The following is a 25,072-nucleotide window of genomic DNA, read 5'->3' on the forward strand; positions in this document are numbered from 1 at the left end:
TGTCCTGGTACATGTCACAGGCTTTCCATTATTGGGGAAAGGTGCGAGAAAGTCGACATCTATGTTACAGAAACATACATGTGTTATGGTATAGAAACTGTGCCCTGAACTGACCAGCACCTCACATAGCTGTACCACAGCTTAAAGAAGCTAAACTAAGGTTAAATACATTCTTCCCCTTTAAACATTCTAACCACCAGAGACATTTTAGACGCCAAAAAAAAAAAAATCTAGACGATTCCAGGAGTAAACAGGAGTTCAGTCTTTATTACTGAGCAACATTTGTATTTATGACCAATAAATAGCTCCATTATTTATATCTCTACATCTCTATTAGCAACTACCCTTGGGCAATAATTTTCAATAAACTGCTTCCATTTCCATTAGAGAAAAGAGAACATGAAATACAACATCATCTTTCTCCCCATCCACACACTCCATCAGCCAATCAGACCACAGCCTTCCACAGGTCCAGTGTGAAATTCCACCAGCTTATTACACTCAGGACCTGTCAAAATGTTTCGCAAATTAGCTTCGAATGCAGGAAACGGCAGGCCAGATTTGCTGGGATGGAGGAGTTTTGCTCACTGGCTTTGCTGCTTCAGGTAATTAATTGAAGTTTTGCTGGAATGGCTTGCATTACATAATCATACAGCCATTTCAGCTTGCATCATCAACTCAGGATTCTCCAAAGCTATCTGAGATGACAACGCGGCCTAAATAACCTGCTTATAAGCACTTTACAGGGAATGCTGGGAAAAAGTTAACATCGGTTTTGATTTGTGTTATCTGGAAAAAAAAAAGAACAGCTAAATGATAGAGATGCCGCGTCATTAGATAGAAGTTTAGCTGGAAATAGGATATTTTTCTTCCTGAAAGACGCTAGTGTGCATCAGTCGACCTGAGCCTAGTGACAACTTCGCTCTCCATCTCTGTGACAAACACCTCATACACGAGTCAGCAGAACTCGACACCTCGTTTCCTCTCACAAAATCTATCTACACAGCCATCTTTTAAATCTTGAGGCTGACAAAATGCTCACTACAACTTAAACAATCACACAATATTCTTGTATTAACATTTTCTTTAAAAGAGAACAACATTCACACTTTCATATTGTGTTTGTTCTACAAACTGTTACCACAAAATTGAGAGCACTCAGTTGGATAGACTGTTTTTGTAAAATATATGTTTTCTTAAACTGAAACTGAGGCTCAAACCCTGCTCCAGCACAACAAAGCCCCTGAGCTCCATGAAGACATGGTGTGGAGGTGAAGGTTGGAGTGAAGAACTGGAGTGTCCTGCACAGAGCCCTGACTCTGACTGGACACCTTTGGGATGAAATGGAACAGTCTGATCTCACTGATGCTTTTGTAGCTGAATGATCACTAATCCCCACAGCCACGATCCAACATCTAGTCTAAAGCCTTCACAGAAAAGTAGAGCTGATTAACAATAAAAAGCAGAATAACTCATCAAGCATATACAGTGCAGATCAGGTATAACATTCTGAGCAGTGAGAGGTGAAGTGAATAAGACTGAGTATCTCCTCATCATGGCCCCTGTTAGTGGGTGGGATATATTAGGCAGCCAGTCAACATTTTGTCCTCAAAGTTGATGTTAGAAGCAGGAAAAATGGACAAGTGTAAGGATTTGAACTTTGAGTTTGACGAAGGGCCAAATTGTGATGGCTAGACCACTGGATCAGAGCATCTCCAAAACTGCAGCTCTTGTGGGGTGTTCCCGGTCTGCAGTGGTCAGTATCTATCAAAAATCCTGTAAGTTGCGAGGTGGGGCCATCGGACGGGGCCTAGTGGAGGGATCTAGTGGAGTCCATGTCTCGTTGGGTCAGGGCTGTTTTGGCACCAAAAGGGGGACCAACACAATATTAGGCAAGTGGTCATAATGTTATGGCTGATCGGTGTATGGGTATGATGGTTGGGGTACACGTTCTTTTGGTTAAAGAGTGTAATTAAAAGATTACAAGTGAGTCAATCAAGAAGTTAATTATGTTCTGAGACTTTACAGCTGAAAGGCTTTCCAAACAATTACAGACAAATTAGATCTCTGAAAGCAGGTACTGAAGGAAAGAAGGAAAAATTGAAGGTAATAAAAGAACATGAATGGTAGAAGAGACATGCTGAACACACAACCGAGGTTCTTTAGGACTCAAGGTCAGAGCGTCTCAAACCGTTTACAATGATCAGATGTAAAAAACAGAGCTGGGACACGATCATTCACAATGATAAGCATTTAATAAAAGCTTCCTCTCTTCGCTCATCCCTCAGTTTCTCATTCCAGTGATAATTAGTTGGAAATCAGAGAATATTTATCTGTTTGTCTTTCATTTTTTAATCAAATCCTTCTAGAGATCTAGGATTCATTTCTCTAAAAGGTCACTAACCAGTGCATGACTTTTACGTCATGGCATTTACGACAAAAAAATATTAGATTTCACGTTTATCAGTGCAATAGGGTTTGGAGGAAAAACAAAAAACCCCTGTAACTATTTACAGGTGACCTGATTCAATTAGCTTCATAACAGACTGAATAATCGCACATGGAATCCATTGCAAGATATCTTTATTGTGGTCATCGCTGCATTTTATCGAGTATCTGTTGCAAACCTACATTTGTTGTTATCCGCTCACTCACACAAGGTGACCGTAACACTTCGTCCATCTTCTACGTCCATTAAAAAGCCGTCGTTATGAAGCGACGGCTCTCGGCTTGTGCGGCAGGTTTAACACGCGCTTACATAAGTGCTTAGTTCTGGTAGCTCTGCTAACTTCTAGGAAACTTGACGCGGGTCTCAATGCGGAACTGTCTTTAGCGAGGCGACAGGACAGGTCCGTCTTGTTGCTAAGCAACCCAACTTTCCAAAGGCATGCACTTATCCTTCCTAGCTTCTGTCACTTTCTTTTGCGAGCCAGCACACAAAGAACAGTTTCCAACTCGCACAAGGGGAAAAAAAATCCCACAACACAGCAACTAAATAGGTTTGTTTTTAAGGCAAGAAATAAATAAATAAATGAAGAAGAAGAAGAAGAAGAAGAAGAAGAAGAAGAAGAAAAAAGGATGCTCATTTTATTCTTAAGAAGTGTGTGTGTGCTGTATTCTGAGCGCTCTCAGCAGGCTCTGAAGTGTGTGTGTGTGTGTGTGTTAGAGAGAATGTCACAGAGATTCACACTGACAGTGAGTAATCCAGAATTATTCTGGCTCGGGGGAAAACCTTACTGCACTTCATTTAAACATTTAAATTTTAATATAAAGATTTAGTGTTTTAAATGGTTTTGGATATTGAATGGACATCAGCAGTAGTGCTTTTATTCACCTGATTGTTTTAAAAATTATTATTCTTATTGATCTTTATCCTTATTTTTTAGTCGTTAACTGAATGTGTGTGGAAATGTAATTATGGCAAAAATTCCTGCCTAAAGTCCAGGGTTGGGATGGGAGATGTGGTGAAATGCCCTCGAGTGCTCCTACTTGTAAGGAAGCATGAAGTGCCCTAATGAGTGTCTGTCCAGTGCAGAAATCCAAACAGTGCCATGTAGGGTTCACACTCACATTCAAGAAAATGTGCCTCTATCAAACAAACAGATTTTTTCATCCCTGCCCATCACACAGCCTGTGTCCGCCCCTGGCCACACCCACAACACTCCATAAAAGGCAAAGCGCTGAAGGGTGAACAGAGAGGTTGTAAAGTGTGACGTGTGTTAAATCTCGCAGTGATGCAGCTAATAGGGCGCCAATACTTATTTCCTCGTCGTATTCATTTTAACTCCCTGATACGAAAGACATGAGTTTCTCAAAATGCTCATTAAATTGGTGTTTACGTCAAATAAGTGATTTAAACTTAAAGCATAAAGACTCATGGAGATGGATGGAGGTTCATATAACTGTGTCTCATGATGCAGATATTTATATGAACATCTTTCATCAAATTACAGTTCCTTTACATTCTGTCCAGATTCATATTCACTGGACACGACATCGTGTACGTGTGTGGGGGTTCGGCGGACAGGAAACTAACCCAGTAAATACAGCACACACACGTGCACGCACAGACACACACACACAGTTCTGAGCCATAAGCAGTGTGCGTGTTTGCTGTAACGCTGCCCAGATCACATGACTCCTACATTGCTCAGTATGTAAGGTATTCCTGACGTTAGGAAAGGGTAATGTGAATGTGTTCCTGAGGAACATCATAGCTTCACACAAAACAGAACACAATGACAAATAAAATAAATTAAATAAAATATTAATTAACAATTAATAAAATAAGATAAATAAAATATTAAATATAAATAAAAAAATAATGTATTAATTAAAAATAAAAAAATTAATTAAAATAAATAAAAAAATAATGTAAAAAATACTAATTAAAATAAATAAATAAAATAAAAAACAAACAATTCAATACAATAAAAAAAATTAAAAATTGATATAAAGTAAAACAAAATAATACAATACAATAAAATAAAAAATAAATTAAAAAAATTAAATAAAACAAAATAATAAAATAAATAAATAAAACAACTCTCAGACTCCAGAATGAGAAATATGAACACATTAAACTAAGATGGGATCACTAATTAAGAGCCTCTACTGATGGTCAATGTTCGCTTTAATCATCATGACAATGAATATATTTATTTATTCTATTATAAATAAAGAGCTAAATATAGATAAATATAAATATTTATCGATATTGTGATGAATTGCATCACGATACGCTTCTCTGAGAAACTGTGCGACAATAACATTAAACATTTTATTTTATTAATTGATTAAATAAAAACACTAATAGCAGAAAATCTCACTAGTAACCTAATAAAAATAAAATTTTAATTATATTTTTAAATCTATGTTTACATTATAAATTATTTTTAAATCAATTTTAAAAAAATGATCTACTTTTTATTTTAAATAAACGTGTAACATCTAATAAAAAATAAATAATTCCATTAAAGGAAACGTCTTTGGGAATGTCATTTATTTTTATTTATTAATTAATTATTTATTTTTTTTTTACTTTTTAATGAGTATTTCACACAAATCTACCCCATTTCAAAGCCGTATAATCTAAAAAGTCGTACAGCTTTTATTCTTTTTGCTCAAGCAGGACTCAGGGAAGCACCCTGTTCCACTCGTGAGGTTTTCATGGACATGGTGTTGAGGAGAAAAGGCAGGGGTATTGATGCGGACTGCTGGGGGACGATCATGTTTCAGTGATTAAATAACGCAGTTACCATCAATCCCAGAGCTTCTAATGACATCACCGAGCAGAAATCATTCACGGTAAAGAAGCGAGGAGTGTTAAAGTATTGTATGACTTTAATGCTTGCTGAGGAAATCAATCAGATCTTTATTCGGGATTAATTCGATTTTCTGCCTTTAATACAGAAGTTTTGTTTTATCTGACGCTCCCATTTGTTTCTTTTTACATTCATTTATTATTATTTTTATTGTGGAACTTTTACTGGGTTATATCAACAGGTATAAATTGTGCTCTTGCTGCACTGCATACTGATATTCAGCCTGTCCAGTTCCACAATGATAATAATAATAATGATAATAATAATAATAAAACAACAACTGTGACCTTGTTAAAGTCATGTAAGTGTAAACACACAGCTCGTCCTACCTATACTTCATGCCGGTCCTCATGCTCTGGTCGCTGGAGGACGGCACGCTCTGGACGGACAGTTGCCCGAGGCTGCGTGCCACCATGGCAACGGCTCTGAACTTGCTGCGTGTACCGGCGTTTGGGCTGCTGGCGTTCTGCCGGTTCAGGCGCTCATCCGTGCTGCGGCTCATCGAGCGGTGGTCCGTGCACACGAACGACACCTGCATCCTGACCCGGGCCACGCAGTGTGATCACGACAATCCAAAATTCCTCTCTTTCTCCCTCTCCCTCTCCCTCACACACACTTTAGTGCAAAATCAAGCAAAAGCAAAAGCCCAAGCGGACCTTTCTCCTGTGTCTCGCTTCTGAGTGAGAAGAAACAAGAGCGCTAATCTCACACGGATTCTCTCATTACGTGTGAAACCGTCTCTGTCTTCATTCCTCTCATCGTGCCGTGAGGCGTGAAGCGCCGAGATCACACACCGACCGACGTACACACCGACACACACTCCTACAACTCAGTCTCTGGTTTGACTGTCCATAAATGAGCTCCACACATTCCTCATTCAGCGGCTCAGCGGTCTTCACACTCTTATTCCTGCGATCGCGGTCTCTGATATAAAAAAAGAAATGAAAAATAAATAAATAAACAAAAACAAAAAAAGGAAATAGACAGGACTAGACAGGATGTCTTTTGTGGTGAGTCCTGAGCTTGTAATTTGTCTGTCAGTTCAGGATCTGCTCCTGAGACGCGATTTAAGTTCAAGCAAGACACAGGGAGGCACAGTGTGTGTGTGAGAGAGAGAGAGAGAGAGAGAGAGAGAGAGAGAGAGAGAGAGCGCGAGCATGAGAGAGAGAGAGCGAGCATGAGAGAGAGAGAGAGAGCGAGCGAGAGAGAGAGAGAGCATGAGAGAGAGAGAGAGAGAGAGAGAGAGAGAAGGAGGGACAAGCAAGCACTGCAGTAGTGTGAGGTGAGAGAGTGAGTGTGAAATAGAGGGGGGTGTAAGAGAGAGAGAATAAAGGTGCTGCAGTAGTGAGGTGAAAGAGGGTGATGACCAGAGTTAGAGCAGATGGACAGATGGGTTCAGGATGCTTTATGGCTTTACGTAAACAATCAGAAAAGTCAAAAGCCTGAAGCTGGAATGTAAAGGAGGATTTTCCTCTCCCTAAATGTGCTGACTAGAGAGGACTCCAGCACTTTATTAAAAATAATCAAATAAAAGACCACAACTTGTCTATTCTCTATTCTCCCAGCACACTCCTGTATAAAGACTTCACTCAAACAGGATTTTTAGTTTCTTCCCCCACAACAGTGTCACACCACTGCAGTGTGATACACCATATATATATACACACACACACACACACACACACACACACACACACACTGTAAGCGTATATGTGCAACCAATTAATGAAAAGCAGAGGAGATGTTGCCACTGCGTGTAGAAGCTGGAGATAAAAATATCGATGGGAGGTTAAAGGGATGCTTCATAAACAGAGAAGAGGATTCGTTTAACACACCGAGAAACTGCACAGAAAATACCGAATCTCATCCAACTACGCGACTGTGGAGAGAACTGAGCGTGAGCCGAGGAGATCTTAACCCCCGAGTTCAGCTAGTGATGTCCGCTTAGAGCACGCAGAGTAACCGCAGCAGCACTTCTTACCTTTAAGAGACGTTTTGCTGTATCAACGCATGCACACACACACACACACACACACACACACACACACACACACACTAGCAGAGGTTGTAAATGCCATAAAATATTTAGTATTGCAGCCAAGAGACAATGCAGTAAAAGCAGTGAAGCCACGCTAACGAGACGCTTCCCGATACAGGGCTCACAAAAAATCCCTACATTAAATTTGAATACATTTAACACGTTTTACAACAAATCAAGCCACTTCAACGTAAATATGCCGTATTGTTAATGTTATAAGGTGCAATTCTTCAGTATTATTAACATTATTTTTTTTTTCAGTGTGAAATATATTTTCTAGTACAATTTCTAATATGGATAGTTTGACAGTAGATTTGTGGATTAAACAATTAAATAAATTAGTGTGGTCACATCAGCGCCCCTCCTGCCACCTGAAAGCCCCATCACCTCAGACTGACCGATTTAACTGGGCAGAAAATTTCTGTTTACTCGACCACCAACACAATACACTGTGAAGTTCCAAGGCATGAGTGTGACTTACATCAATCACAGCACACAGGCTCTGACTTTAACCAGCATTTCAGACCGAAGCTCAAGCCTGAAACGACACAAACCTTTCCCACTCACCACCTGCGTGCCATGTTCACTATTACCTCTGCTGCTGCCACCTAGTGTGTAAGAAGAGGCAGAACTGATCGTGAATATTAAACGGAAATATCGAGATAAACCTCAGAGAAGCAGAATTCATCTCGCCAATATTGAGTATGTGAATCAATACGCACATACACAAACATATATTGTTGGTTTATTTCCTTCTTCAAAATTCCTTGTCCAAATTCCTATGGATTATTGGAAACGCTGAATATTGATTAGATCAGTCCGAGAGGTGAGAAGAGCAACAAACATGTGAAGTGCTTTTTTTTATTCTTCTTTAAACTCAAACATAATTGTTTCGCTCAACATTAAATAACCGAAAAATAATTCCATTTTGTTTGACGCAACTGCACAGAAGAGCAAAATACCATGAACACACACACAGGTCAGAAACATGATATCCTGGTAACGCTAAACTGCAGAGGGGACCAGGAGCCATGACAACGCAATTACACTTCATCATGATAACTACAGAAACGTTATCACGGTTTACGATGCTATCGGTACATTTTATTAAAAATGAAAATGAAAAATCTTTCATGTCTGGACTTTAATAAAGAATCCAGGATAAAATTGTGCATGTTCATTGTCCCTCTGGAACACGTTACGGATTACTGGGACGGTAACGTAAGCTGTGGGAGGCCGTTGGTTTTGATCTCTTCACGTGTTAAAAGTAACAGATGATCTGTAAGAGTAAACACACGGCAGCCTTCCAGTCGATTCCATCCTTGTTTGTGATCCGACAGACGCTGATCGATTAAAACAGAAATAAAAAGCGGCGACAAGTCCATCACTCGGACGGAGCGGTGTATCAGGCTGAGCGAGATCAATAAAGAACCACAGATGATTTATAAAATCTTCAGCTCTCTGTATATGATTAAAATGATCGTGACCAGAGATGTGCTTTCTTACCTGAATGCGAGACTGCATTTGATATAATCACATGCAAAAACACACACACAGACATGACAAAAAGCCATTATGCAAATGGTGTTAATCACGACGAAGCGACAGCTGCTCCACTCACAGCTGTTCCACACACTTGTGCAAATGGAGTGAATATTAAATGGCAGCGTTTACCCCGAGGTGTACAAACATGACCGTCGTTATCGGATACTCAACACATTTCAGTTTCTTTTCTCAAAATTATAAAGTGAACTCAGTGCTGTGTTATAAACTGAGACATTCTCCTGTCTCATATCAGATCTTGGAACATCTTTAGATCTTCTCGCTGCTAAGGCGAGGATGAAGCAGTGCCCCGTCATCAAGATGTACATGAACCTGAGCTCCACATCCTGGACCCTAACATATGTCTCTGTGATCTGAGTCTACACACCCCTAATTACAGCTAACACCTTGTTGAAGGAGCTTTAGATTTCATTACATCACTCTGGCTCCTGGGTTCAAGTCCATCAGCATGGAACATGGATACAGAGGAGACTCCTTTTATAAATGTTCCAGAAATAAACGTCTTCACAGATTGACGTATCAACTATTCCTGTGAACTAGCATATCTAGCATTCCTGTGAAGAAACTGTTACTATAGAAACAATAACGTATTAGAACGTTACAGAAAGATTATACACATATTTATGGCTTGTTGCTGGAAGATAGAGATCATTTGAGTTCCTGCAAACGTTCTTCTCCAGCCTCATTCAAAGAGCTTGTCCAAAAAGCTGCTGGAATCCCTTTAATGGAGCTGCACTTGAACTTCCCGTTCCAAAAGTAAATAAAAGAATGCGATGTTGCTGGAGCACATGATCGAGTTTCTCTTCACAGCATGAGCACAAACTCCTGCTTGCAATTAAAACACCAGAATCAATGTGATCTAATATTCAACACAATATCATGTGCTATGGTCAATTACACATCTGACACACAGGAGCAGTGCATCCATAACTGAACTGAGTTCTTAAAGAGAACTGTAGGTGTTACTCCCAAAGACCTGGTCTCACACACACACACAATGTAATCACTCACCAGAGAGACGGATGGCCTGTTGGCAATCAGTTAACTACTTCCCTGTGTGACCTCTCTCTGGCCTCCCACAGCCACCATCAATCAAATCCCTACCCAAAAAAATACTTAAAAAAGTACGACTCTGCAGCCAATATCTGAACAACAAGCTGCACAGGAAGTCCATCTACAGGAGTGTCACTCACTGCAGCTCAACATCCTCTGGAGAACAATGACCGAACAGAGGCTGGAGGACATTTATAAATAAATATTTATAAAGCCTGCAATTACAGATTTAAAACTAATTTTAATACTTACATTAAATATACACTGATCAGCCTTAACATTATGACCACTGACAGGTGACGTGAATAATACTGATTATCTCATCATCATGGCACCTGCTGGGAAACCTTGGGTCCTGCCATCCATGTGGATGTTACTGTGACGCGTACCACCTACCTAAGCATTGTTCCAGACCATGTACACCCTTTCATGGAAACGGTATTCCCTGATGGCTGTGGCCTCTTTCAGCAGGATAATGCTCCGTGCCACAAAGCAGAAATGGTTCAGGAATGGTTTGATGACCACAACAACCAGTTTGAGGTGTTGACCCTGCCTCCAAATTCCCCAGATCTCAATCCAATCCAGCATCTGTGGGGGACAAACAAGTCTGATCCATAGAGGCCTCACCTCACAACTTACAGGACTTAAAGGATCTGCTGCTAACATCTTGGTGCCAGATCCCACCGCACACCTTCAGGGATCTAGTGGAGTTCATGCCTCAAAAGGGGGACAAACAGAATATTAGGCAGGTGGTCATAATGTTATGCCTGATCAGTGTATATTCAATAATATAATGTTGATTGGAAAAAATGTTAAATAATGGCTATCTAGGTGCCAACACATGTAAAGTGTGCAAATACTCAAAACTCTACAGGAATTGGAATATGAACGTTATCAGATTATGTCTCCTACAGTGTACGCTTTGTCCCAGCTGTGAGTAAAACCCTATTCGGATCAGTTGGGTGAAAACTGGAAATGATGGAGAGGAAAAAGCAAAACAGCCGGCAGGTACAGACATAATATCAAGTAAAAAAAAAAACCACGCAAGTCAAGTAAAAACTAGGAAATTATACAGGGAACGCTCGGACGTTTAATTCTGCCAGGATAAGACTTAATTGTCACAAAAAAAGATGGAACTATTTTCTACATTACAGTGTTTCACAACAAAAAATGACCTTTTTAAACCTTTCAACAAAAGAAAAAGCAACAGGGAACTGATCAGCCCTAAGTAGCGCTTGTTTGTATATTTCATTTCATACAGGGGGAAAAAAAAAAGAAAAGGCTCATGCTGATCGATGGAAACCTCTGGAGACTAAAAAATCAGACTGCAGCAAACAATGTGAGTGAAAATCTCTCTTATATAACTGCAGAGTAACAAGCGCTCATGTGAGATGACCCTCACTGTCATATTAAGGCTCAGTGCGATGCTCAGACATCGCTGTCCGAGTGACGGCTTGTGTAACGCTCTGGATGTTGTGCCTGGGGACTCAGTGTGCGCTAATCTATGGGGCAGGATGAGGACAAAATGTTTCCAAAAAAAATTCACTGACTTACACAAAAACTCTATAGTTTTTCCAACAGAAACTGGGAAAATATAACTATAAATATAAAAAGTATAAATACTTAAATATAAATATAAAAGACTGAGTATCTCCTCATCATGGCACCTGTTAGTGGGTGGGATATATTAGGCAGCAGGTGAACATTTTGTCCTCAAAGTTGATGTGTTAGCAGCAGGAAAAATGGACAAACGTAAGGATTTGAGCGAGTTTGACAAAGGGTCAGTATCTATCAAAAGTATCCTTTAAAACCTGTAAGTATCCCTATGGAGGTCCCACCTCACAACTTACAGTACTTAAAGGATCTGCTGCTAACATCTTGGTGCCAGATCCCACAGCACACCTTCAGGGATCTAGTGGAGTGCAGGCCTTGACGGGTCAGGGCTGTTTTGGCAGCAAAAGTGGGAGCAACACAATATTAGGCAAGTGGTCATAATGTTATGGCTGATCAGTGTGCATGTGTGTGTATGTATACAAAAGAGCAGAGTGTGCAGTGCAGCCAGGGGTGCTGAAGGTCTGCTGTAATAGAGACGCAGACTCAGCGTGGTGTGATTTTGGGACATCGTATCAACTATACGGTTACTGATCGGTTACTGTAAACCCCGCTGTAGAGAGTGTGTGTGTGTGTGTGCGCGCGCGTTATGGCTCTTGCTGTAAATCTCTTGCTGGACTTGCTGTAGTGCAGTCTGACTCTGTCTGAACAAGTTTAATTCAGATAAATATACACATTTACTACACATTTTTTCATTGTTTGTGTGTTTATTATTTTGACTACAGTCGTGTTTAATAAACACATTATTTCTGTAATGCATAAAATTTGGAATGTTTATCATGTTTCAGGTTCGAGTTATATTTAACGTTGTGGTATATCTGAGACACACGCAAGGTGTCATATTTCCTGCTCTCACTTACATTACAGCAGCTATAAGCCTTGCTCTCTCTCTCCAATCACATTGCTCACTCTCACTCCTTCACTGCAAGTGGAAAAAAGCAGCTTGTCGTATTAAAGAGAAACAGTAAAGTGTAAACTTCTCTGTCCTGAAGACTTTGCTGTGCTAGGAATCTAAAATCTCCTTCCATAAATGTTAAACAAACATCTTAAAAAACCCTCAGCACATCAGGGATTGTGTGGTTTATTTTGTTGACCACTTCTAAAGCTCAGACGATGTGGAAGTGAGCGCCACGTGTGTATGAGCTGTTGCTATAGAAACAATAACATGCTCTATTAAAGAGTGCATTAATATAAACCTGTCACTCACGATACAGCTGAAAGTGTTCCACAGAAACGCTGCACACCCTCTGACCAATCAGAGGCAAGCATGTGGTATAAATAAAATTAGTTCATTTATCATCAGGCTTCTATTCTGAGCAAAATAATCACAAATATAATTTGTTTATCTGTTAATCAGTTGCTGAAGTGTGCTTCAGTTTGGGTTTAAAAAAAATGAATAAAGAATGGAACATCAGCGAATATTTAGAAACCCTGTACACGAGCACACTGCCATCAGAACAAGTAAGGATCAGACTGGACATTTCTACTGGGCACAGCAGATTCCTGACCCACACACACCAACACGTCATCAGGACGTTCTTTTACACAGAATGACACACTGACCAGTAACACACTGACATAAAGACAGAAATACTGACACTCAAATATGACACAGTGTGTGTGTGTGTGAGAGAGAGAGAGAGAGAGAGAGAGAGAGAGAGAAAGACCTTCAACCAGGCCTAAACCAACTGTAGCCCGAGAGAATTCTGTCTGAATTCGACCTGACCCTCAGAATAACGTTCTAACCTGAACAAGATCTCCACCAAACCAGAAAATATTACAGAAGGATTCTCCAAGATAAAACTCTCCAAGTCATGCTGTTATAGGAAAACAATCAGCAGGGGTGTGGAGTGATGAGGCCAAGTTAATTAACGGCGATATCACATCCCTTTGTGTTTTATTCCTCTTACATTGCAGCGACGATTAGAATGGATGTGTATTTATTAAAGAATGATGTACTTTTTAACCATTTATGGTTACACTTAATGACGTGAAAGCAACTTAGTGCTTAACTCCTGTTGTCACTTAGCGAAGTGTCTGCTGTACACAACCGTATGAATGATCTGTTACTATGGAAACAATAATATGTTCATTAATATAAACCTGATGATGGTTATGTGCAGCTGCTCTACTAAGAGAGCTGATGATATAGAAAATTAATCAACACCTTCTGACCAATCAGAAACCAGAACTCTTAAAGAATATTTGTAAGACTAGATTAAAATTCACAGATGAATATTAAAAAATCTAACAGATGAATGCTAACAGATGTGTTGATTGTGTGTTTCCTGCTTCCTGCGTGACGCATCAGATTATCCTTCATGGTGAGATCATTAGTTCTGCTCAGCATCTCGATTTAAACCCAACACCACTGACCAATGGCCTGTGAGATGAGACTCGGCCACTTACTGCTGCTGTTTGTTGAGCGAGAGCACCACCTAGTGTTTCCCACATCACACCCACAGGAAGAGTTTCCTTTCTAACAAAGCAGACACTCACTCTGGAGATTCTCTACTCTTTTGAGAAGACGACTTGTCACAATATATTGAATAACACACCTTCTCAGTGCCACCAGCAGCTGACACTTAATTCACTTTAGAGTCATGGATCATTTAAAGAGACAAAACTATCATTATTCTTTAATGCACCTTTTCATTTTTACTCACATGACTATTTTAGAACAATATTAGAGTCATGAAAATGCTGCATTCAAATGTCTCTCTCTCCCTGTGTTTTTGAGTAAGTGTTAATATAAACCTCACAAGGAGAGATGTGAAGCTAACTGCTGAATTCTGATTGGTCAGAACGTGTTGAATAGTTTCATAGCAGCTCTGACAGTAGTGTAGCTGCACATCACAGGTTTATATTAGTAAATTTCCCATTGGGATGAAAAAAGTAAGTATCTACCTACAGTATCTACCTACCTACATGAAAATAAAACTGTATAAGAAAAAGTCCAACGCATAGTGCAGTGGTATAAGAGGAATAAAAACAGCCTGGGAACAGTAACACTGCTTCACACCGCTCTGGTTGTTGAGACGTGGAGTGTTTTTTTTTCTTTTTCATTAGTAGCAGTAGTAAGGTAAGTGTAAACCAATCTCCTCGATGTGTCTGATGTTTAATTCCCGAAAGTGCTTCCTGTACAGAGGTCTGCTTTTAATACACAGGAGTGTGTGTCCGATCCAGGGTTCCTTTCACACTGATAAGAGAGCTTCTGACTGCAGTTTCTGCTACATGTTATGTGCTAGTGTTACACCACGCTCACTTTAAAGGTGAGAAGGTCAGAATAAATGATGCAGCATAGCGCTCTCTCTCTCTCTCCATCACTTTCTTTCAGCATCTTGCTGTAGGATTCTCTCAGCACTACAGTGACTCGATTACAAAAAACATGTCCTCTGGTTAAAGACAGTAAATCTTTCCGAGGTTGTACTTAGAGCTATGAGTTCACCAAGGAGAAGGTACTTAATGCGAGTTCGAGTTTCACAATAATAATCATCGACTCTGCAGTCAAACATGTATTCACCCTGTCACCTGAGCAGGAAACTGAGGCCATCATAGACACCCAAACTGGACAGCTGAAGATTAGATTAGATTAGAGAGAGTGAGTCCAGGAGAGGAACCTGATGTGGTCAGGGTTTGACATGTTGTGCATGCGGAGTTTCTGCTCAGTAAAGAGGGATTATTTGAGTTACTACATCCTTCCTGTCAGCTCAGACCAGTCTGTTTATTCATCATGATTAGAACTTTTCTTCATTCTGATGTTCAGCATAAACATTAACAGAAGCTCTTGACCTGTATCAAACAAATAAATAAATAAATTGCTGACTAGCTGATGTGTTTCGGACCAATTGTAAAAAGTTTTTCCGATAGCTCACACAATAGACCGATTCATTAATCTGTCTCTAAAACTCAGAAAGCTTTCGAAAATAAAAGTCCGAACCATTTCTGCATGATCAGATCTTGACCAACCATCATGTAGTTCTGCGTCAGGACCCAGAAGTGACACCGGATCGCCGCATGATGCTGGGCAAGAGCCAGAGCAAAACGCTTCCGAGTGACTGCTGTCCCTGACACACAATACCATCCGAGGCGTGTCTCGATATCCTTTAACTTATCAAACATTAATCCTGAAAACACAATGAAATTAATTACATTAACCGCAAAGAGCGGGATAAAGGTGTCACGGTTTTTCTCCCGCACCATGGGTAAAAAAAAATGAAAAGGCATGATTTTGAACAGAAGACAAGCTTCAGATTACAGTATCCGAGCTCCTCTGTCTGCACTTTGCCTTAGAGACCGAGTTGCCCTTCTCTCATTGTTGAACAAATATACCAGCGACCTAGATGATGAAAATAAATCCGGGGCTGGTAGCGTGGTGTGAGGGGGAAGAAGTCGAGTGCGGGGAAAGTGTTACACTGCAGCGAGAGTGCTGCAGACGAGCACTTCAACACCAGAAAAAGGTGCAATAAAATGATCAACCTGTTGCTGGACCGAAAAAGGTACTTTACATCGAACCGAATGCTGCGACTCCATTAAGATGTGTGTGAGTGAAATAACAGTTTAAATCCTTTAATGTCTCTCTGAGGCATAAGACATAAACTTGGAGCCAGACTGCCGAGCGCCGAGCCGTACGACTTCCTCCTCGAGCCCTTACCTGTACTTCATTCCCGTCTGGAAGGACACACACTCCTCTAACGTCAGGCCGTTCATCTTGAGAAAGTCCTCCATGTTCTTGACATGTGCGGCGGCGCGCTGCTCCCTGAGCCGTTGGAGCTCGGTTTGGTTGGTCTGCCTTGGGGCTTGGTTGAGCCCCTGGTCCGAATGGTAACGGCTGATGCCGCTCCGTATGCTTTCGCTGTAGGACATGGACAACATCCTTCCTCCTCCTCCTCCTCCAACTCCACTGCTGCTACTGCTACTCTTGCGCACTCCGCCCGGCCCAGCCGGTTTGGGGATCTGCAGGGTTTTCAGAAGCGAAGGTGGATGTGTGTGCGCCTTACACCATGTACCAGCCCACAAGCATGGCCCAACCCCATCCTCCTCCTCCTCACACTCACACACACACAAAATGCGTACAAGCTCAGGGAATCTGGGACCAGGACGGAGCCGGGTTCAGCCACAGCCTTAAATAGCACAGGCCTTAGAGAAGAGGGGAGAAAAGAAGCAGCAAAGTGGTCATGCAATTTGTAATCAGAGCTGATATGGCTCCTCCTTCTCTCTCTCTCTCTCTCTCTCTCTCTCTCTCACTCACACACACACACACACACACACACACACACACACACCACCAGTGGCAGAAAAGGGGCACAGGAGGGTAGATACCAGCTCTGGGGACCACATTGTGGGTAAAATCATAATAATCCAGACAGCGATGGACACCGGAGATTCTCAGAGGAAGGTGGACAGAATGAAGTGATCAGAGTGAAAGAAAGCCCTTAGCTCATCAGTTTAAATCCTGATGAAACGTCCTAAAAACTAGATGCAACAAATTATTACTTTTCGTAAGAAGAAAATTCTTTTGAGTTTACTGTCCACTAACATTCTTTCTAAAAGGTGCAGAAATGATCAAAATGAACTGTCTACATTTCCTCATCATAATCTCATCCTGGTTATCTTTTCAGAAAATTCAGGTATTCTATTATAAAGTTAACCATGAAACTTTATTAAACAAAGTTTGGAAAATTTATTGTAGTCACTTGTCCATGTAAGCACATCAGTACAATATCTGTAATAACTTTACACATTATTGAAATGTTACTGACGTTATGAAAAGAAAAGAATTCACGAGTCTGAAATTTTACATTTTTAGATCCAAACATTACACTGTTGCTCTTAAATGGTTTCTCGATACAAGACGGCTCAAACTTTTCATCTAACTCTCGGCATCCATTATGCTTATTTTTTCATTTACAGATGCGTATTGATCCTCTGAAAGCATGCTGAGTGCTGCAAGAGCACGCTGCAGATCTTTTTTTCCCTCTTTGTAGATCACATGAGCATCGAGATCAACAAAATCAGCAGGAAGAGTCTAAAACAAACCGATCCGTCCTCGACACGCTCCTGCTGTGAAATAGTAACTTGTCGCCTGAGTTTGTTAATACGAGTAGTAAATTCGCTAAGCTGCATCTCAGGAACGCTGAAGGAACATGCGATAAAAACAAAAGCATGGCAGCACGCAGGGACGAGGTAGGGAATGAGGTAGACCCGCATGCACGCCGACACCAGCGCCGCTGAAAAACCCAGAGCCAAACTCACCCGAGGTCTTGGGGGTCTGCTCATGAACGAGGATTATGGGTTCCAATCTGGCCTTATAAACTCCTACTGCGACCAGCAACACAGCGATCCACCCAAACTGGGAGTGTCTTACTAGCAAACAGCTAAACTAATTAGCGAAGGAAAGCGCATCATCCTCCCTCATCATCATCATCATCATCATCATCATCAACCCCCCACCTTCCCCTCTGTTAGATTCCATGAAGGAAATCCATTTGTGTCATTTGGGGGTGGGGGGGTGGGGGGGAGCGAGCAAGCGAGCGAGAGAGTGAGAGAGAAAATGGGGGGGTAGGAGGGGTATCTGCCAGCTTGTTTCTGCAAACCACAGCAAATATTATCAGGTCTAAATTATTCAGAGGCTTTTGTACTAAAAGCTTTTCAGTTCCTTTTAGCTCAGCGTGTGCAATGAGGCCTGTGTGAGGAAGTTGTTTCATTCTTTCACATGGAAATTTGTCACACACACACACCTTGTCTGTACTACTTAACACCATGATACAATCTTAATTAGTGCAGCTTTAATTACTTTGATCCAGATTCCTCATGTGCTTTGAGAACCGAGTGAGAAATATTGCATTCAACCAAAACTCTCCTTGATTTGACCAAGTGACATGGAATCAAAACGGCGACTCGGAGCATGAACAGTAAACACAGCGCTGCTTTAAATGAGTTTATATTTCCACATATTAGCTTTAAATAATCAACATCGTGTGGAAAAGTGGAAAACGTCACTGAAACCCATCACATAAGCAGGCTTTATCATCATCATCACATCATCTGTGTCCGTGAGCTTGTGTATGAGGAAGAGGGCAGACAGCAGGTTCCTCAGAGTTACACTGCCCTGAATCTGTGCAGAAACACTTTAGTTGTTCTAAAAAGTTCTGAGTGAAGAAATTGGGCTGTTTACGTCACATCAATGTGTTTTGTTGTTTTTTTCCCCCGGAACATCAGCTCAGGTTTTAGTAGTAAACAAGTATTTAGCTCACTTTCACACAAATACAGACCGTTGAGTCAATCCCAGGAATACGTGAAAGGGATACCAATCCATCACAGAGCACCGAGACGGTCAATCCCACCTACAGTAGGGGTAATGCACAACCATCAGTCCACTCAAAGATTTAATGAGGTAGGAGGAAACCGGAGAACTCGGGAGAAGGACCCGGCACTGACACTGAAAGGAAGCACAGGTCTGAGACAACTTTTTAACAGCCTTGAGTAAGATAAGTGTGAAAGCTAGAGAGTTGATGTGTTTAAAAATTCATTTTCAAAATGACTTATTATATTACTGAAAGCCTGAGAGCAGAGCCTGCAGAGCTAAGAGCCCCGGCCTTTTCCTGCAGGATACACCTTCTTAACAAGTGAAGAAATGCAGCAATAAAAAAAAATGATAAATAAATAAAGATACATAATCGTCACGATTCCAGAAAGCATTTCTGTTGGTATTGTAGGAGGATTAAAAAAACACAGTTGGACTTAATTATTTGCTAAAAACTTATCAATGATGCTGTGACATTTTATATTTATAACATTTATGAAAGAAGTCTCCAGTTACAGTGCTTTGTAATATTCAAGGTGCAGCACAGGAAAGTCACATAGAAAACAAAGATGCTAAGGGACTGATTATTGCAGCTATTACACACGTGAAAACCTTGACTTAAACTATCTATCGTCCAGCCCTAATGCTTTCTTTCTTTTCATTATTATTATTAAAAAACTGAGAACGTTCTGACTGAAGCTACACGAGTCTCAGCAAACGAGTAAACATTCAAACCTAGACAGATTCTTTCTATCTTTTAATCCAGAGTGTCCTGTGCTGGAGATTAATTGAAAACTGCTAATCCTCCTTTCCTGAAACACACACACACACACACACACACTCTCTCACTCTCTCCATATAAGGCACATCAGCAGCGTGATCGATTTCAGTCCAAGTTAAAGCTATAGGATGTCAGCGGGACACTTTGAGCTTAAAAGGCAAGAAATGTGCGAGGCAGTGATTTCAAAATTCAATAAAGAGCTCATTTACCCCGCCAGCCGCCCCGGATCTCTACACTCAGGGGTTTTAGAGCCCCATCAGCACAGTACTTCCTTTACCTCACCCTATCCATAATAAATAAATAAATAAATAAATAAAAACACAATGCACAGACAATCCTTCACTGAAACGGAAAGAACTAGACATCGTGGATTCAGAAGACACTTCAGGGAAAACAATGAAATTGATTTTTTTTTTTCAAATATCCGTGGAACTTTACATTTAGCTGACTGTAATAATTTCTTTGCATAATAAAAACCTTTATATCATCAGAGAAAGGGTGTACATGGTCTGGAACAATGTTTAGGTAGGTGGTACGTGTCAAAGGAACATCCACATGGATGGCAGGACCCAAGGTTTCCCAGCAGAACATTGCACTGCAGGGCAGTGGTGGCTCAAGTGGTTAAAAGCTCTGGGTCGTTGACCGGAAGATCAGGGGTTCAAGCCCCAGCACCGCCAAGTTGGCACTGTTGGGCCCTTGAGCAAGGCCCTTAACCCTCTCTGCTCCAGGGGCGCCGTATCATGGCTGACCCTGCGCTCTGACCCCAACCTCCAAGGATGGGATATGCGAAGAAAGAATTTCACTGTGCTGTAATGTATATGTGACAAATAAAGGAAACATCGTTTCCGCCTCCGCCGGCTCACCTTCTTCCCATAGTGTTCCCCAGGTACACTCACGTGGATGGCCCCACCACGTGATCCACGTGATGTAAAAGAAAACGTGATTCATCAGACCAGGCCACCTTCTTCCATTGCTCCGTGGTCAAGTTCTGATGCCCATGTGCCCAATGTTGGCACTTTCAGCACCCTGACCGGTCTGTGGCTATGCGGCCCCATACACAACAAACTGTGATGCACTGTGTATTCTGACCCCTTTCTATCAGAAGCAGCATTAACTTCTTCAGCAGTTTGAGCAACAGTAGCTCGTCTGTTGGATCGGATCACACGGGTCAGCCTTCTCTCCCCACGTGCATCAATGAGCCTTGGCCGCCCATGACCCTGTCGCCGGTTCACCACTGTTCCTTCCTTGGACCACTTTTGATAGATACTGACCACTGCAGACCGGGAACACCCCACAAGAGCTGCAGTTTTGGAGATGCTCTGATCCAGTGGTCTAGCCATCACAATTTGGCCCTTTTGGTCAAACTCGCTCAAATCCTTACGCTTGTCCATTTTTCCTGCTTCTAACATCAACTTTGAGGACAAAATGTTGACTTGCTGCCTAATATATCCCACCCACTAACAGGTGCCATGATGAGGAGATACTCAGTCTTATTCACTTCACCTCTCAGTGGTCAGAATGTTGTGGCTGATCGGCGTATACATAATTTTTTTTATTTTAAATAGTAATTTTATTTTTTAAAGTTAATTAAATTTCATCATCCAGAAACGACAGGAAAACGAGTATTTCCATCATTTCCCGGTTCCAGGGCTGTAGAGTAATGATTCTAGGTTTGCAGTCACAAAAATGCTTCTTCAGTAATGCACAGTAAACAAAAACAAAAACAGTATCAGTAAATCAAGTTAAACATAACTAATCACAGATTTGGTCAGAATCAAGGACCAAGACCAAACTCTGACCTATTAGCTTTGAACACAAGTATTCCTGATATTCACACAAGCTCAGGATGAGGAATAACAACAACAAACACTTATCAGTGTGGGAAAGAATAAAGAGAGAGGTTCAGAGAGACAGAGAGAGGCAGCAGCGAATGAAACTGCAAATAGAGAGGTACCTGTAGAACTGCAGCTGTCGCTTGGGGCTCCCGTAGCGTGCACTGAGGCCAGCAAGAGAAATGGAGAGAAAAACAGAGGGAAGGTTTAACAGAGCAGCAGGAAGAAAGAAAGAAAAGACAGAAGAGCAAGTGATGCAGACGTCACGTGTGAAATCCACATGTATAATGATGTGAAGCTGAATGATGATTATTAATGCTTAGTGGCTAAATGAGGCTAAGTACATCTCATAAAGCACACTGTCCCCATGATTACATCGTGAACATCATCATGGCGATGTAGCATTGTGCAACAACAAACAAATTTAGCTAGCTAAGCATGTTCACTAGAGATAAAAACCTGAGGAAGATCTAGCATTAGCTAGCTAGTAATTAAACGTTGATTTTTAAGCGTGCTACTGTCAGAGTTAGCAAAACCTTACTGATATTTATATTAAATGCTTGTATCGGTTACTTATTAAAGATGATGACCTCTTTTGACCTGTAAACCTGACATGCGGGCTTGGAAAGGTGTCTAATTCAATAACACGAGAAAAACAAAACAATGTTTATTAAAAACGATTGCGACATACAGCAGAACAGCCTGACATTTTAGCCGTCACTCAGGGGTCTATTGTGGAAAGAAAGAATTTACAGACATTTTAAAGTGTACAGCAGAAGCGACCGTCATCAAGTAGTTTATTACCCTGCATTAAAGGAGACATCTAACAGCATCATAAACTGGCCATCAGATGTGGGTAAGAAGCACACCTGAAGGAAGTGTAAGTACTTCTTGGAATGGTGGTGATGATAATTTGGAGCGCTAGCACCACCTGCTGGACATGGTACGAAATGCAAGCACCGCTTCATCATCAGAACATTCTCAAGAAACGATAGAAGCTGCCACTATGAGAAGCATCAGCTGACCTTTGACACACAGCTAGCCACCATCTTTCATGTATATGAGCTCAGAGACAATTACAATTAGTGTACAGTTAGTGTCAATTTGAGAGGATAAAAAGACAATTATAAACAATTCTGCTCGCTCTTGACGGCTGTGATTTTGTCGGGATTTGAACATTGACTCAAACCTGCGATTTCCAGTCTACAGAGTGAAGGCTTTTCTGTTGCACCCCTTGAACTGCAGAATATTTTTGACTGATAACTCGGACTAGCATACTTGATTTCCGATGTTGAAATGCGGGACCAGGGGTGTGTAAATCTCTAAATGTTTTATTTGTCCAGGGACGAGTAAACTGCAGAAATCTACTTGTAGTATGGTGTGTAAAACAGTTACACCCTGATAGTTTACACACTGTTTACACGTTCACAGTACATAAGAGAGCACTGGCCAGATCAGGTTTTAACACTTTTACTTTAACACATTACATGCTGTGTGTTTTGCAGACTGCTGGTGTGTGAGGGAAGTGTATCTCTCCTCTCTATGCTCTTGCCAATAAATAATGTCAAAGTTTTATCGGCAATTAATAAATATTGCACCAAACTCTGCAAAAAACTTCTTCCGTATCGTCTGCATTTTCCCAGGGAAAATTCTTTTAACCGATTCTATCAAAAGGACCGTTTTTGGACGTTTTTTTTGGGTGTCATACTCACGATCTCGCTTTCCTTTTAGTTGGCTGCTGGTGACGCCACCTGTCACGCTGGGACTCTTCGCAATGTTCCACACAAGTGGAAATAAATGCATTCACTACTAGTGTAGTAGCTAAGCATTATGAGGTCAAGCGCACGCAGGGATAACTATTTGGGGTTCCGGTATTGAATACGATCGATACAGTACTGTTTTGACATTTTAGCTCTCTTTTTGCAACGTTTATCCACCTTAATGGATTTAATACTCTTTATTTATTATTGACTGATCTAATAGTTTCATAATCGCTCAGAAATTTCTATATTTGCCCACAGACAACTCAGCCAGAAAAAAAATCACTTGTCCGTCGATTAAATTACCTGTGTCAGGCAAAGGATTTCTGCACCCCTGGGGCTACTGCAGATGATGTGTGAAGACTGGGGGCTGAGTGTATAGCGTTTAGGGATTTTTTAAGAACATAACACACACATATTCAAGTAAAAGTGTCTTGAACTGTGACAAATGCATGAGGACACATCTCACACCTCCTCACATCATGTGGCATCATGAAGTATTTATAATTCTGTTATATAATATGGATTGTTAATACTGTTCACACTGTTCACTGGGGTATTGATGCAAATCATGACAAAATGTTAAGAACCCACAAAGTGAATGAAGGATTAAATGAATGAAAGGTTTGAGCAGCCAATGAAAATGTGTGTGTGTCTGTGTGTGTGTGTGTGTGTGCGTGCGCTAACCTGTAGATCATGCCTGGAGAGCCAGTCTGTCGTAGGGAAAGGCGAGCGGGAGAGTCTGTTGTAGATTCGGGATACATGGAGGCGGGAGAGCTTGGAGTGTTGCCAGCCTGCCAAAGGGTCGCTTTCTCTCCAAACCACCAGGAGCGCTGTCTCTCACCTTACTGGACCTCTGAGGAACAAAATCACCAATCCCAATATAAATATAGCACTTTAACAGAGTTAAAGTGCTTTTTTCCAGAAAAAAAATCCAGATAGATTAGATTTAATGAGTCAGGGGTAGAGAGGAAAAGTAGTCTATTGAATGATCTTTATAGCTCCAACATAATAATATGGGATCAATGCATGCATAAATTAAATGTCAGATTAAATGTATAAACATACTAGACCACTTCTGTCATGGGAAATATTTAGAACAAATTTGCTGGGTGTGTTAGAAAATAAACTAAAGTTCTACAGATATATGCAGTGATTCGTACACACCACAAGATGGCACTGTTTCTCTACAATGATACACGTACTACAGAGAAATATCTACACTAGGACACGAGTGTTTCAATGAGTGTCTACATTCTACACTGCCAATGACACACAAACACACAATTGGGGGAGAGAATGGGGGGTGAGAGAGAGAGATAGGACAGAAGACGGGGAGGGGAGAGAGAGAGAAGGAGGCAAGGCAGAGAGAGAACAGCTGCAGGACCAGGATCAGGTGAGCATCAGACCTTATTTCCAGCTACAACACAACACAACGCGGCTACTTTAAATTTAACTCTTACACATTTTATCATCTGTGGTGAAAACGTCAGACACGGCACCACAGCTGGTTACAGATTTATTCACTAATCCAGCTCACGTTCTCCGTGATGGAAGCAAAACCCCAGCAAACAGTAACAGTAAAGAGTAGGCGGTTCCTTAGTTTATATTTCCTGATCAGTTTGTTTAGCAACATGGCTCACAAAATGGAGGACTTGGTGGCTTTAAACAACAACAACAAAAACAAACATGGCACAGACCATGGCTTTTTGTAAAATGTGCAAAGGCAAAACCAACAACTTGAGCAAACACAACAAATACAAAGAGAGTGTGTTGTTGAAGGCTGAAACAGTACCACAGTACT

The 25,072-nt window shown here is 41.0% G+C and overlaps 1 protein-coding gene across 9 annotated transcripts in view; it reads right to left on the reverse strand.

The window, feature by feature from the left end:
• kcnab2a (potassium voltage-gated channel subfamily A regulatory beta subunit 2a) overlaps positions 1 to 25,072 on the reverse strand; it is a 79,266-nt gene that overhangs the window by 30,101 nt on the left and 24,093 nt on the right. For 3 of the 9 annotated variants that reach the window (XM_058372899.1, XM_058372896.1, XM_058372897.1), the window contains 2 exons: positions 23,956 to 24,124; positions 21,631 to 21,672 (listed from right to left, as the gene is read on the reverse strand). In XM_058372899.1, coding sequence (XP_058228882.1) covers positions 21,631 to 21,672; positions 23,956 to 24,032 — 119 coding nt within the window. In that variant the 5' untranslated portion in view covers positions 24,033 to 24,124. Of the gene's footprint in view, positions 1 to 5,653; positions 6,433 to 21,630; positions 21,673 to 23,955; positions 24,125 to 25,072 lie in introns of those variants that run through there. The other 6 variants (XR_009202999.1, XM_058372894.1, XM_058372901.1 and 3 more) reach the window with 3 other exon arrangements.

The sequence above is a fragment of the Hemibagrus wyckioides genome, linkage group LG21, assembly GCF_019097595.1.
Source record: "Hemibagrus wyckioides isolate EC202008001 linkage group LG21, SWU_Hwy_1.0, whole genome shotgun sequence".
Classification (NCBI taxonomy): domain Eukaryota; kingdom Metazoa; phylum Chordata; class Actinopteri; order Siluriformes; family Bagridae; genus Hemibagrus; species Hemibagrus wyckioides.